A 12,126-nucleotide genomic window follows, 5' to 3' on the forward strand; every position below is an offset into this window, starting at 1 on the left:
ATAACAGCCAAAAAAAGCAACGTGCCTTTACTCCCTTTCCTCTCTGACTAATCAAATACCCCAAGAACACAGATTTTCAAATGCCTTTATAAAGACTAATGATTAATCTTCCGTTTAACTGTCTGTTGGTTGTACTTTTACTTTTTTTCAAAACGAGTCATTTACTGTTATTTAGGTATTTTCTACGTCACTTTTTATCACACTCAAAATAACTTTTATTCATAAGCTTATTCAACACTGCATCCCAAAAATGTGATTTTCAAAACAAACTATCTTACCTCCTTCAATTAAACAAATAGTACTTACTTCTATTTATAAAATAGGACCAAGGTTCTTATAAAGAAAATACAATATTTGAAACTGATTGGAAACCAGAGGAGATTACAACAAACCAAGATTTCTCTTTCAGGTTGAATACTTTGATAACATGTATGGAGAAAGAAAACTACACATAGAAACGCATTGATATAACAATTTCTCGGGAGAGTTCAACCTTTGGTATTATTAGTATCTAAAATATTAACTGGGCCCAGCCCCTCCCTACAGATAATAATAAGCCATCCAAATTATATATAGGAACGTCATGTTACCATCAGAATCACCGAATCAGAATGTTACTAACACTATTTCTTCCTATTTCACCATAAAAAGTGCTTCTTTGAAACATATTGCAATAATCATCTACTATATAACCCTTAAAATTACCAGAAGTGATCATTTGAAACTTGGTCACTCATAGCCCATGGACCAGACGTTAAAGGCTTCCAGTAAAGAGATTTCTGAAAATTATCAGAGAGAACCCCAGTTTTATAATCTTAGCTTCCATGATGGCACGTTTTATATTTTTACATTTTAGTAAAGATCTGAGAGGTTTTCTTGGAATTTGCAATTCATGTCTTATCTGCTTCAAATCAGTCTTAAACCAGTTCAATAACAGAAAGCAATAATGTAAAGCCATATTCTGTTAGAAACATTAAATATTAAATAACAAGGCTGACATAGCAACAGCAATGGGAAGGAATGACTATGCTTCCAGGGAATCCCATCACAGAAACTTCTAGATGTTTTGAAATCTGGGTTTGTTGGCATGTAAATACTGGGTGTTTCAAGTTCAGTTCTGACAGATACATACCTCTTCCACTCCGACCGACAAACCTGAGGTCATTGAATCTCGCAACTTGGTTTTTCATGGCCGCGGTTGCATTTCTCAGTTCGGCTGAGTAGTTTTCATCATTCCCTGCCATCACGGTCACCAGAGTGCCATCCGGAACGTCCCCCAGAGCCACCACCTAAACACCCGTCAAGGGACAAACACAGACATCAGGCATGTTAGAAACTTTGACGTCATGTGTGTACCTGTTCTTAAACTGAATGGATATTGTGATGCTTTTTAGTTTGCAAAGGAACAGCAAACTAAAACATAACTTATATCATAAATTAAAACAACAGAAAAGTTACTAATAGGAAAATTTACTTTAAGTTCCACTATGTAAAATTATGGGCTTCCTTGGTGGCTCAGATGGTAAAGAATCTGCCTGCAGTGCAGGAGACCCAGGTTTGATCCCTGAGTGGGGAAGATCCCCTGGAGAATGGAATGGCAATCCACTCCAGTATTCTTGCCTACAGAATTCCACAGACAGAGGAGCCTGATGGGCTACAGTCTATGGGGTCGCAGAGTTGGACACAACTAAGTGACTAAGTACATGCATGCACGCGCACACACACACACATATGTAAAATTATAGATATTTAAATCATAAAACATTCACCTAATAAAGCCACATAAGGTCACAGGAAACGGCTGGAATAAGGTTCACTATAGCAAGGGCTTTGAAAAGCTATGGCTTCTCATGAATACAATCATCTCTTCTTAATTCTCCATATTTGAGAAACAGAACGTTTTTTTTTTTTGTAAGTTTATAGCCTAACCCATTTTTAATTTGTCCAGACCTCCACCAGTAGGCCTAAGAGGGTTGATTTTGCCTTTGAGGTGTTTAAATTTCTGCTAAAATTAAATCTGATTGCTACCACAGAATTGCTGACTGTTCGTGAATGACTTACACTCTCCCTTCACAATTAGTTCAACCTTATTGTCCCTACTTGATTCTATGATCTTGCTTTTCATTAACACTGAATTGCAGTATGCAAGAGAAAAAAATCAGAAACATAATATTAACTACAAAATCAATAGACCTCAGAGAAGAGCAAGGCTCACTTTGATGTGCTGCTCTGATTTCAGGAGCAAAATTTCAACACATTTTTATTCTGTGAGTCCCAGAGATGTCTTGCTGCTGCTGCCAAGTCGCTTCAGTCGTGTCCGACTCTGTGCGACCCCATGGACTGCAGCCCACCAGGCTCCTCCGTCCATGGGATTTTCCAGGCAAGCGTACTGGAGTAGGGTGCCATCGCCTTCTCCAGAGATGTCTTAACATAGACCTGATAGATGACTGAGATTTTTTCCAAACCCAGATGATGCTGAAGAATTCCTTCAATGTACCTGAATGGAAATGGATTTCCTATCAGGACTATTAAAGTAAATTAGTAAATAAATATTTGGCACTTAGGTAATTTTTTTAAAAAAGCAGGAATTTTAAGGCAAAATGCATGGCCAATGATGCTTCACGTAGGAGTGTCCATTTCTTGGGTCATCATTTGATCCTTCTAAAAACTATTTTCTTGGTCAAAACTATTTCCATTGTTTGTGTTTTTTAAAGTGGTCGTAGAATTTCAAATCAAAACAAGTTCTACTCGTGATCACGATCTCCTATCACTTGCAATATCCCTGATTGGTATTTTCTCAGTCACTAGCGAAATGTGTGCTCATCATTCCAATTTTATAATTGTTTGGGGGGTTTATTTCATTTTATATTTTTTAAACTTATTAAATACATTTATTACGAAAATAAACTAGTCTTTAACCCAATGTCCATAAACTGATAATGGACTTTAAAACAGTGATAGATCCATACAATTGATATCATCTCATCACAAAAGGGAATAAAGTTCTGATACATGCTGCAACACAGATGAACCCTTGAAACAGTATATTAAGTGAAAGAAGCCATTCACAAGAGGTTCACATGTGATTCCATTTCTATGAATAATCTAAAATATGCACATCCACAGAGATAGAAAATAGATGTCTGGTTGTCAGGGGCTGAGGGACAGAGGAATCGGGAGTGATTGCTAAAGGGCATAGGTTTTATTTTTGAGTTGTGTTAATAAAGCATTCCCCAGTGGTTATTCCTCCTCCTGTTTTCCACTTCCCCATTTTCCCCTAATATTTGATACGTAATTTTTGCAGGGGTAACACCTATATTTCAGTCCTCTGTTTCTGTCTGCATATAAGGCTGCCATAGGCCCCATTGTATGACAGAAAAGCCATGTTTCTCTAAATTCTCATCTCCATTGCCTGCTTAGTCATCACCCTTTCTCGTGTCATCCAGTTGACCATTTATTCCTTTTATTTCCTAGGGTGCTTCCGCTGTTGGATTCTAAGGCCTATGACGGGGAAACTGAACCAACTCACTATAAGAGGTAGGCATCCTTCCGACCCCAGGACTGTACCAGGAGACTCAATTCTTATAGCAACAGGCAGGCCTGTTCCTCACCTATTTTATCCAACTTGCACTCTTATCTTTCTTTCTAGTCCTTTCCATCCAAATGTTGGACGTGTTTTCTATAGAGGAAATTTAAAAGCGCAGCTATTTCTTCCCCAAGCACCCTCTAATTAGGTAGTTAGAGCCCATTATAAGTATGTTTGTTGCTGTTAAATTAAGAGCAGTAAGATGACAATTCCCTTTTGTTTCAAAACCATTATTGAAATAAATCTCCTTGATCAGTTATATAGCTCTTGTTACCGTGTTTTCTATTGCCATGAAATAGACTTGCTTTATTCTGCTCTCGTCAGTCTCTTAAAAATCCATCCCCAGTCTGTCCCCCCCCGACTGTTTTCACTTCCCTCTGTAAAATTAGCTCACAATGTTGAAATGTCCTCCTTGAAAACATATTTTTACTTCCTCATCCCCATCTCCTTGTGATGACCTGGCGTCTCTGTTTTAATCCCACACTCAGTAAGTAAGTATACAGGGACCGGATCAACTGCATGGTTTTCAAACTGAATAACTCATTGTTGGCTAAAGAGCTTAAAATAAGTGAATCTTGCTTTATAACCACCAAAAGGTATTCTCAATCACCTTCCTCCCACTGGCCCCTCACAGTGCTCCACGCCTGTGCCTCACTAGCCTCATCAGTAACGTGGCAACTTCACGAGGCAGTCACCAAAAATACAGAGTAAAATAATCACGGGGGCTAAACAAGAAAAAGCTGCTGATGCTGGCATTTAAGACTAAAGAAATCAAGAGTTTAACTCCTTTTCCCTGTTTCCAAACTGAAGCAGGAGTCAAAGATATTTCGGGGCTCAAAGATCATTTATTTGGCCTTTTATAGATTTTTTTCTTGGTGAGGAGGAGGGAAAGAATTAAATCCAGGAAAATTACATTAATAAAGAATACCATGTAATTGTTAGCAAGCATTCTTAGACTAGAAAAATATTTTTAACTTAAAAACTAACATTTCTGTTAATTTGATATAGATTTTATCACTGATAGGCAATATGCAGAGAATTTTTTTTAAAAAAATCTAACTTCAAACAGAATAAAAGAAACAACTGGAATGAAAAGCTATAAACAATAGGTAAGGAAACACAAACGTTTACATTTTAACACAGACCAAACAGACAAGAAGAGACTTGTTGGCCAAAGGATATCTCATTTTTTTTATTTTAACTTCTCTGTTTTTAAAGTATCAGGAAGTTGGGCAAAATATCAAGCCTCTTCTATATTACAGAACCTCCCCACACTGCTCTTGGTCAGCCTGTTCACGGCTGAAACTGGCATTTTAAACCAACACTAGTTAGGCTGAAATTATAGTCACAATTCATTTATTTCAAATTCCTTAAATTTCCAGTGTTTTAAAGAAAGCTGAGGGGTGGAACTTAGCATTCAGCTGAGATGACATTTACTGCATAGCTAGGAGACCATGATCTCACCGACAGAAACGTTACTTCTTTCTTTCTTATGAAAAGAATATTACTATCAGCGTCCAAGGCCTCTCAACTTGCTGAAGACATGTTTATGCCTTCGGACTCTGGTGTACCAGGGCCTAAATAAACTTTAATATTACAGTCTTACAAAACATATCCTAAGTCATCCAAACAGCTTTTTTGACTGCTTCGGTAATTAATGAGTAACAGGTAGCAAATTTAAGACTTTTCTCTGTAGTAAAATAGGGATCTCTCCTAAGCTAAAAAATAAAGGCAATTTCACCAGAGACACGGGGGCGTGGGGGATATTTTAGGGCCCAGGATAAGCAATTAGGATGGTTTTCATCTATTTTAAGGGAAACTCACACCTTTAAATCTCCCTTTAGTTTCAAAGATTAAAGCAGAGGATTTACACATATTCAGAAGATGCCTAAAGAATCATTTCAGTGCTCCTTCTCATTACTACTGTCAGATTTTATCATGGTTTTACATTTTCTCCCCCTTAGTATGGGGGATCTTAGTAATTCTTTAGTGCTTACCTTCTTAAAGAGGTTGTCTGGGGCTTACATAAAATCCAAATTCTAAAGTAGTAATTTCTATAGAAAGTGCTTGGGAGGTAGGTAGTGCAAGATGAGTACAGAGTGCAGTCAGGGACATGAAAGTTTCGCTTGCTTTATTCCTAATCTCTGTGCTTGCTCCCTCACTGGCAGTTTTGTCTGCTTCTTCCGTTAGGCGGTGAGCAGGTCTCCTTTAGAAAGAGGCCCCTCTTCCTGGGGACTGGAGTGGCGACAGATTGTTCACCAAGCGGTCTGAATCCTCTCCTGTCCTTTCCTTTGCCCCCAGAGTTGTCAAGACCCACTTGAACTTTTTTCAAGAGGTTTATACCTTGATCTTGATCCTAGAAATTATCACTCAGTAAAACAGATCTTTTTAAAGCAGTGAATTGTCAAAAGTCATTTTAAAAAGGAAACCTCTAGGGTTATTAAGATTTCTGCTAAAGGGAATTCCCTGATGGCTCAGGAAGGCAATTTACATGATTTTTTTTTTTCCTTTTTTTCCCCATTCTTTTAGAAGGAAATACTTTCCTGGGGTGGCTTGAGAAATGACCTGGCTCTAACTCCTTCAGATTCTTTCTTAATCAGTTAGTATTTGGGGTGTGGGTTCCCTAGCCGAGGAGGAGAGAGGCAGAGGAGGCTATGACAGCCCAAAGGAAGCCACAGATCTGTGAGAACCCACACTCCCTTGGTGTGTCCGTAGCACCTGGTTTAAAGGACCCTCTGGGTTGATTATCAGCCTGTCCCCTCCCCTCTGCACTTATCTGCAAGTGACCCAGGGCCCATCCCTGTCAGAGCCTAGGAGGTCTGCCCGATGAGTCTGTTTATATACAGGGATTAGAGTGATTTAAAATTGAAATGGGCTCCCAACCTAAATCTACAGAGGTGGCGGAAGAGACAGGATAGAGTCCAGCAGCTGCTCAGACTCATCCTCCTTCCTATCCTCCTCAAAAACTCCTTCTTTCAGAAAATTGAGGCAATTCTATACAGGCAGCCACCTGCACTTTTTGTTTATTTGTCTGTTTTAAAAACCATAATCTAAGTTTGGAAGGTGTCTAAAGCTTAAAAATAAATAACTCCGATAGTTAACTTGTTTTTTAAAAAGTGAACATTTATTCACTGTAACTAGCTAAAATCCATCCCAGGCTTGGAACCATAAAAAACTTTAATCTCCCCTTAAAGAGGACAATTATGTAGCCAGATTTTTTAAGAGAGAGAAAAAAAGAGTAGCTGATCTTTATAGCTTCCACCCCCAACCCCTTGCCTGCCTTAGCCCCTTTAAAAGAACAGGAAATGACAGCACTGATTGTATTTAAAAAGCTGTCCCTCCTTCAACCCACCCAAGACAGAAGAACTGAATCCCTACCGCCGAAATGAAACGTCTTCTGTTTGCTGCCAGGGGTGGTGGGACGGTTGTTTAAAAACGCCCGGGGTTGTTTATATAGCCCCTTTGAAGGCCAAGGTTTTTCAAGACAGCTGAAAGCTAGCGCACGATGAGCGGTGAAAAGGGAACGCGGACCTCTGAAACTAAAAGGCTGAAGTTGTCCTGGTCCACGTCGCCGTCCCCCTCCCCTCAAACAGCAAAGCCGGCGGATGAGACCCCCAGGCTCGCGGCAGCCCGCCTTGCCTCCTTTCTCTGACCGGGGCTTCAAGCTAGGTGAGCCGGCGATAACGTTCAGGAGGGTTCCCGGAAAAGAAACAGGATTCGCTACTTGCGGCTTCTGGCAGGAATAGGATAGAAGCTCAAAACAAAACCTCAACAACAACAAAAAAGCACTCCTCCGAAAACTTCTGCAGACTTAACAGAGTCCGTCCGCCGTGGACTTTGAACTTGCTAATTCCTACAGTGCTGTTAAAGAGGGGGTGGATGTGGGGAAAAGCCCTGAGTGTTTTCCTCGTCAAGTTTCTTTTCCTGGACCCAAAGGTATATCAAAGTATCTCGATTTTATTTCCTGATGCCTTCCTCAGAAGGGCTTGGGTGTCAAGCCGGGAGCAGACTGGGTTCCGGCCGGGTTATAACTTTTCTTACTTTGGATCAAAGCGAAGGACCGCTGCCCGGGGAGGAGGTCCCGCCGGCCCTCTGTGGACGTCTTTGGCCGGGGGGGGGCACCCTGATTTTTTTTTTCAACCATCCCCCGGCCGCGGCGGCCTACTGAAGCGGCCCCCCCGCCCCGCGCCCATCGAGGGTCGCCACGGCAACGCAGCATCCCCCGTGTGCGGAGCGCACAGGGATGGACCACGGGCCTCCGCGCCGGCCCCTTTCTAGAACCCTGCCCCGCCTGCCTGGCCGCGGCCCTCCCCGATCGCCCATGCGATCGACCGGCCTCTGCCTGTCCTCCCGCTACCCGCTCCGGCCCGAGTTACCTTGAAAGCGATGGGCAGGGTCTTGTTGCAGCGCCAGTGCGTGGGCAGCACGGAGCAGAGGAAGTTGGGGCTGTCGGTGCGCACCAGCTCGCCCGGGTGGTCGGCCAGCACCTCCACCATGCTGCGGTCGCCGCTCCTCAGCTTGCCGGCCAGGGCGGCGCCGGCGTCCGGGGCGCCCAGTGGCAGCGCCTCGCTCATCTTGCCCGGGCTCAGCGCGGTGGAAGGCGGCGTGAAGCGGCGGCTCGTGCTGGCATCTACGGGGATACGCATCACAACAAGCCGATTGAGTTAGGACCCTGCAAACAGCTCCTACCAGACGGCGACAGGGGCGCGGATCTTCAGCAAGCAGCTCCCGGGAGACCAACATACAAGTTCAGGGGCCTTTATTGCTGCAAGGTGGCTGGGGGAGAGGGGGAGACTAAGTTACGAACAGTCTAGGAAGGCGGAAAAAGTTCTAGTTCTGAAGATCGGCCTCAGCTCAGACCCGGAGAACGACCGCTTAGTGCTTTAAAAAGTGGGCGACCAGAATCCAAAGTCAAGTGCCAAGGGACCCTATCTTCTGAGTCTTGCTTTGAGAGTTTGAAGTTTCAGTCTTTGGCTGTTACAGAAGTTCCCGGAGGCAAAAATTCCCATACACTTCCTAAACTATTTATGCGGAGAGCAGAATGACCAGCAAATACAGGATTTGGAAGTTCCAGTTGTTAATTGCCTGTCAGTTTTTTTTTTTTTTCCCCAGGTGAGTTTTGTCTAAAGTCCAAATACAACAGAAAATACACGAGTGTCTTCAAATACGGCGCCAATTTTTATTCATGCAAAACTGGTTTCGGTCCTCAAAAGCGAGAGCTGAGACTTCCAAAAGGTCCTGCTTCTAATGTATGTGCACATATATATAAACATATACATATGCTCTACTTCATAAAATATTTACAATACAATCTGTAGAGAATTTAAACACAACAGAAACCCATTAATGTTCGCTGCAGGGTTTTTTCCCCCCCTTCTAAGTAGCCTTGAGAATCAGCTTCAGTAGTTGAAGAAGGGCTGGGCGAGAAGGACTTGTCATATTTTCAATAAATGCTCAGTTCAGAAAATTCAAGCTTTATCAAAGAAAAAGCTGATCTTAAAAAAAAAAGATCCAAGTCGATGACACTCAGGGTTCAGCTCTCCACATCTGAGAACTCGGGTTTGGGGATGTTGGTTAAGTTCGTGGCTGATCCTGTGGTTTGGTGGGAGGTGAGCTGCAGCGGAGTCAGACGCACGCAGGCACGCACTCTTCGGAAGCCAGCCGCGGTCTACATCGACTCCGGTGAGTCAGCCCCGACTCGGGCAGTAGCGAGAAGAGCTTCCTCCAATGTCGCCCCAGCGCCGGCTGGGTGAACTGCCCGGACGCGCCAGTTTACCCACACTCACCGCGGAACCGCAGCAGGTGGAGCGGGCCCTGGCGAGAAAGGCTCTGCAGCGCAGATCGCAACAGACGGGGCGGCTCGAGTTACACAAGCACGCACACCCTGCCACGCACACGCGCCACTTCACCACTCGCCACGAAGCCCGGCGCACTCTCTCCCGCTGTTGTCAAAGGACACAAACGGAGAAAAGTTCACACCCAGGAAAGAAATGGAACCATCCAGCCAAGAAACCAGTTCATTCAAAAGTAGGAAAAGGCAAAAAAAAAAAAAAAAAAAACCCGACACACACACAAATCAAAATCGAAGTTCCAACGCGGTTCTAGGAAAAACAGCAAAGATTGACTTTCTTCTGGCGTCCCCAGTATCCCCAGCAAGAGGTGCCTGCCGGCGCAGGGCCGGGCAGCGTGGTGCCCTGGCTGGGTCCGGCCGCGGGCGCTCGTCCCGCCTGCGCCCGCTGGCTCTATGAATGAGAGTGCCTGGAAATGAACGTGCTTTTACTGTAAGCCCGGCCCGAGGAATTCCATTCCCTCAGCTCGTTTGCATAGGGGCGGCCGCCGGCCAATCACAGGCCTTTCCGGTATCAGGCAGGGCGCGGCTCGGTGCCGCGGGCTCCTGGAATTGGCCCGCGCGCCCCCGCCGCCGCCGCGCGCTACTGTACGCGACCCGGGTGGAGAGTCCACCGCCTGTGCGGTGGCCACGCCGCGCTCCCCGCGTCCACATCCCCGCACGCACAAGCTCTCACGTTCGCTCGAGACCCCCATCCCAGTACGGACGGCGGCTCTACGGTTTTGCACACCCGCGGGCTTGCGCGGCCGGCAGTCCGCCAGCCCGCCCCGGGGGGCTGCCGTGAGCGGCTGCGCCAGGGGCGGCCGTGGTTCGGAGACCCAGGAGGTGGAGCAGAAGGCCGGTCGGCCTGGAGGGACTGGGGCCGCGCGCTGAGCTCCGAATGGTCCGGGCTCAGAGATCTGTCGGAGGGAAGCGTCCCGCGAGCCATGGAGATAGATGAAACGGCCGCCGCTAGGCTCCCGAGACCGTCCGGCCCCAAGGCCTCTGCCTTCCCGGCGTGGATGGGATTCGGCCGCGAGGGGGCCGGGAAGGGCCGAGGGCCCAGCCCGGGGAGCCGCTCGGCGCCGGTTGGCAGCAGCGGCGAAGTGGCGCTGATTCATTTACTGAGGCCAGACGGTGGTTGGTCTCCACGACCTGCTTTTTGTGTGTTGAGTTTTCTCTCTGGGTTTGTTTTCTTGCTGTTTTTCGCTGCGTCTTGACGCGGCGCGCCTCGCTCAGGTGGAGTTGAGCTTAGCGGCCAGCGAAGGACTTTCGTAGTTCAGAAAAGAACCCCCAAAGAACAAGCGCCTGGAAAGAAAGTGGAAAGCCTCCGGGCGGGCTTCCCTCGCGGGGCCCAGGTCGTTCGCGCCCCGCACCCACCTCCGGCTCCCCGGAAACGGCCCCCGGGCTCCGCTCCCCGCCCGCCCGCGCGTGCGCGCGCCAGCCGCCCCGGGAGCTGAAGCCACCCCATCTCTGCGCGCGGGCGGGAACGTCCCCCCTGCTCCCGTCCCCGCGGCGCCGCGGGCATTTTCGCGGGGCTTAGAGGGGCCCCGGGTCCCCCCTTCCCCCCACCGCCCGACCGCGGGGCTGCACCCCAACACACACACTCCGCGCGGAGCCCACCAGCTCCCTCCCTCGGGGGGAGGGCGCTCATCCACTACCCCGGTCTCCTGGTACGGAGCCCTCCACGTCGATCTTCCCTGGGCGGGGGTCCTTCGCCCGCCCCCGCTCCGGGGTGGGGGACCCTCCCTTCCCACCCCCCGCCTTGGTTCCCCCTGCCGACGTGCGATTTTGGGGTGCCGGAGCGCTGCCGCCTCGGCTCCGGCCTCCCCAGGCCTCCAGCGCCAAGGGGCCTGCCAGAGGCGGGGGCCGGGGCGGGCCAGCCCGCGGAGGCCTTTCCGGGCGCCGCGGCCGCTTCCCTCGCCCCAGGCCTGGAGAGGCCGGGCGGCTCAGCGCGGGCGCCAGGGGGCAGCAGGCGCCCGGCGGCCGGCCCGCGCGCGGGGGAACGCCCCCGACGGCGCGGCTCTCGCGCAGTACTTCTGGCGGCCTTTGGGTCTCGGTTAGGAACCTCAGCTCGGGAAGAAGCGAAAGGAGAAACGGCGGCCGGATCTTGCCTGCGCGGCCCCGTTCCGCCCCCAGCCCCGCTATCCCAGCGGCCGGGAGGGCAGCAGGGGAACCTTCGGGCAGGGGTCCCGGCTGTCCCAACCCGCGCGCATCGGGGTCTTTTTTCCCCGAAATCCCTTGGCCGTCCCCACCGTCGGGTGGTCCCAAGCCGTAGGGGCTGCGGGCGTCCCGGGCGCCCTGCGGCCCGGCCCCCTCCTTCCGGCCCGGCATCTCGCCTGGAGCGCCAGTCCCCTCGCTCCTCTCGCTCCGGGAAACCTGGGACATTCCGGCACTTCTAGCATTCAGCTGTATTTTGTTTGATGGGTCTGGGGGTTGGAGGGAGTCTCAGAAAACGCCCTTGTACTTTTATTTAAAAGTGGTTTTTGAAGAAGCCTCATTTCAGACATTGTGGGTGTAAAGACCCCCCACCCCCAGCCGTCTTCTCTCCACCCGGGCCGAGCGATCCCGAATACCGAGCAGTCCCCAGACCCCTCCCTCGCCACCGTCTGCACCGGAGCCCCGGGGCCACACAGTCTCTTTTCTGCGCCCGGGCTCGACGCTGCCCGCTCTAGAGGCGAGTTCGGGCCGAGTGAAATCTTTCTGCTTGGGC

At 48.4% G+C, this 12,126-nt stretch overlaps 1 protein-coding gene across 3 annotated transcripts in view; it reads right to left on the reverse strand.

Moving 5' to 3' along the window:
* The window catches only part of RUNX1 (RUNX family transcription factor 1), a 282,173-nt gene that overhangs the window by 92,486 nt on the left and 177,561 nt on the right, over positions 1–12,126 (reverse strand). For all 3 annotated transcript variants that reach the window (XM_055416010.2, XM_055416002.2, XM_055415993.2), the window contains 2 exons: positions 7,963–8,216; positions 1,133–1,289 (listed from right to left, as the gene is read on the reverse strand). In XM_055416010.2, coding sequence (XP_055271985.2) covers positions 1,133–1,289; positions 7,963–8,216 — 411 coding nt within the window. The remainder of the gene's footprint in view (positions 1–1,132; positions 1,290–7,962; positions 8,217–12,126) is intronic.

Source organism: Moschus berezovskii, chromosome 1 (assembly GCF_049115385.1).
Source record: "Moschus berezovskii isolate FMDL1 chromosome 1, NW_MosBer_1.0, whole genome shotgun sequence".
Classification (NCBI taxonomy): domain Eukaryota; kingdom Metazoa; phylum Chordata; class Mammalia; order Artiodactyla; family Moschidae; genus Moschus; species Moschus berezovskii.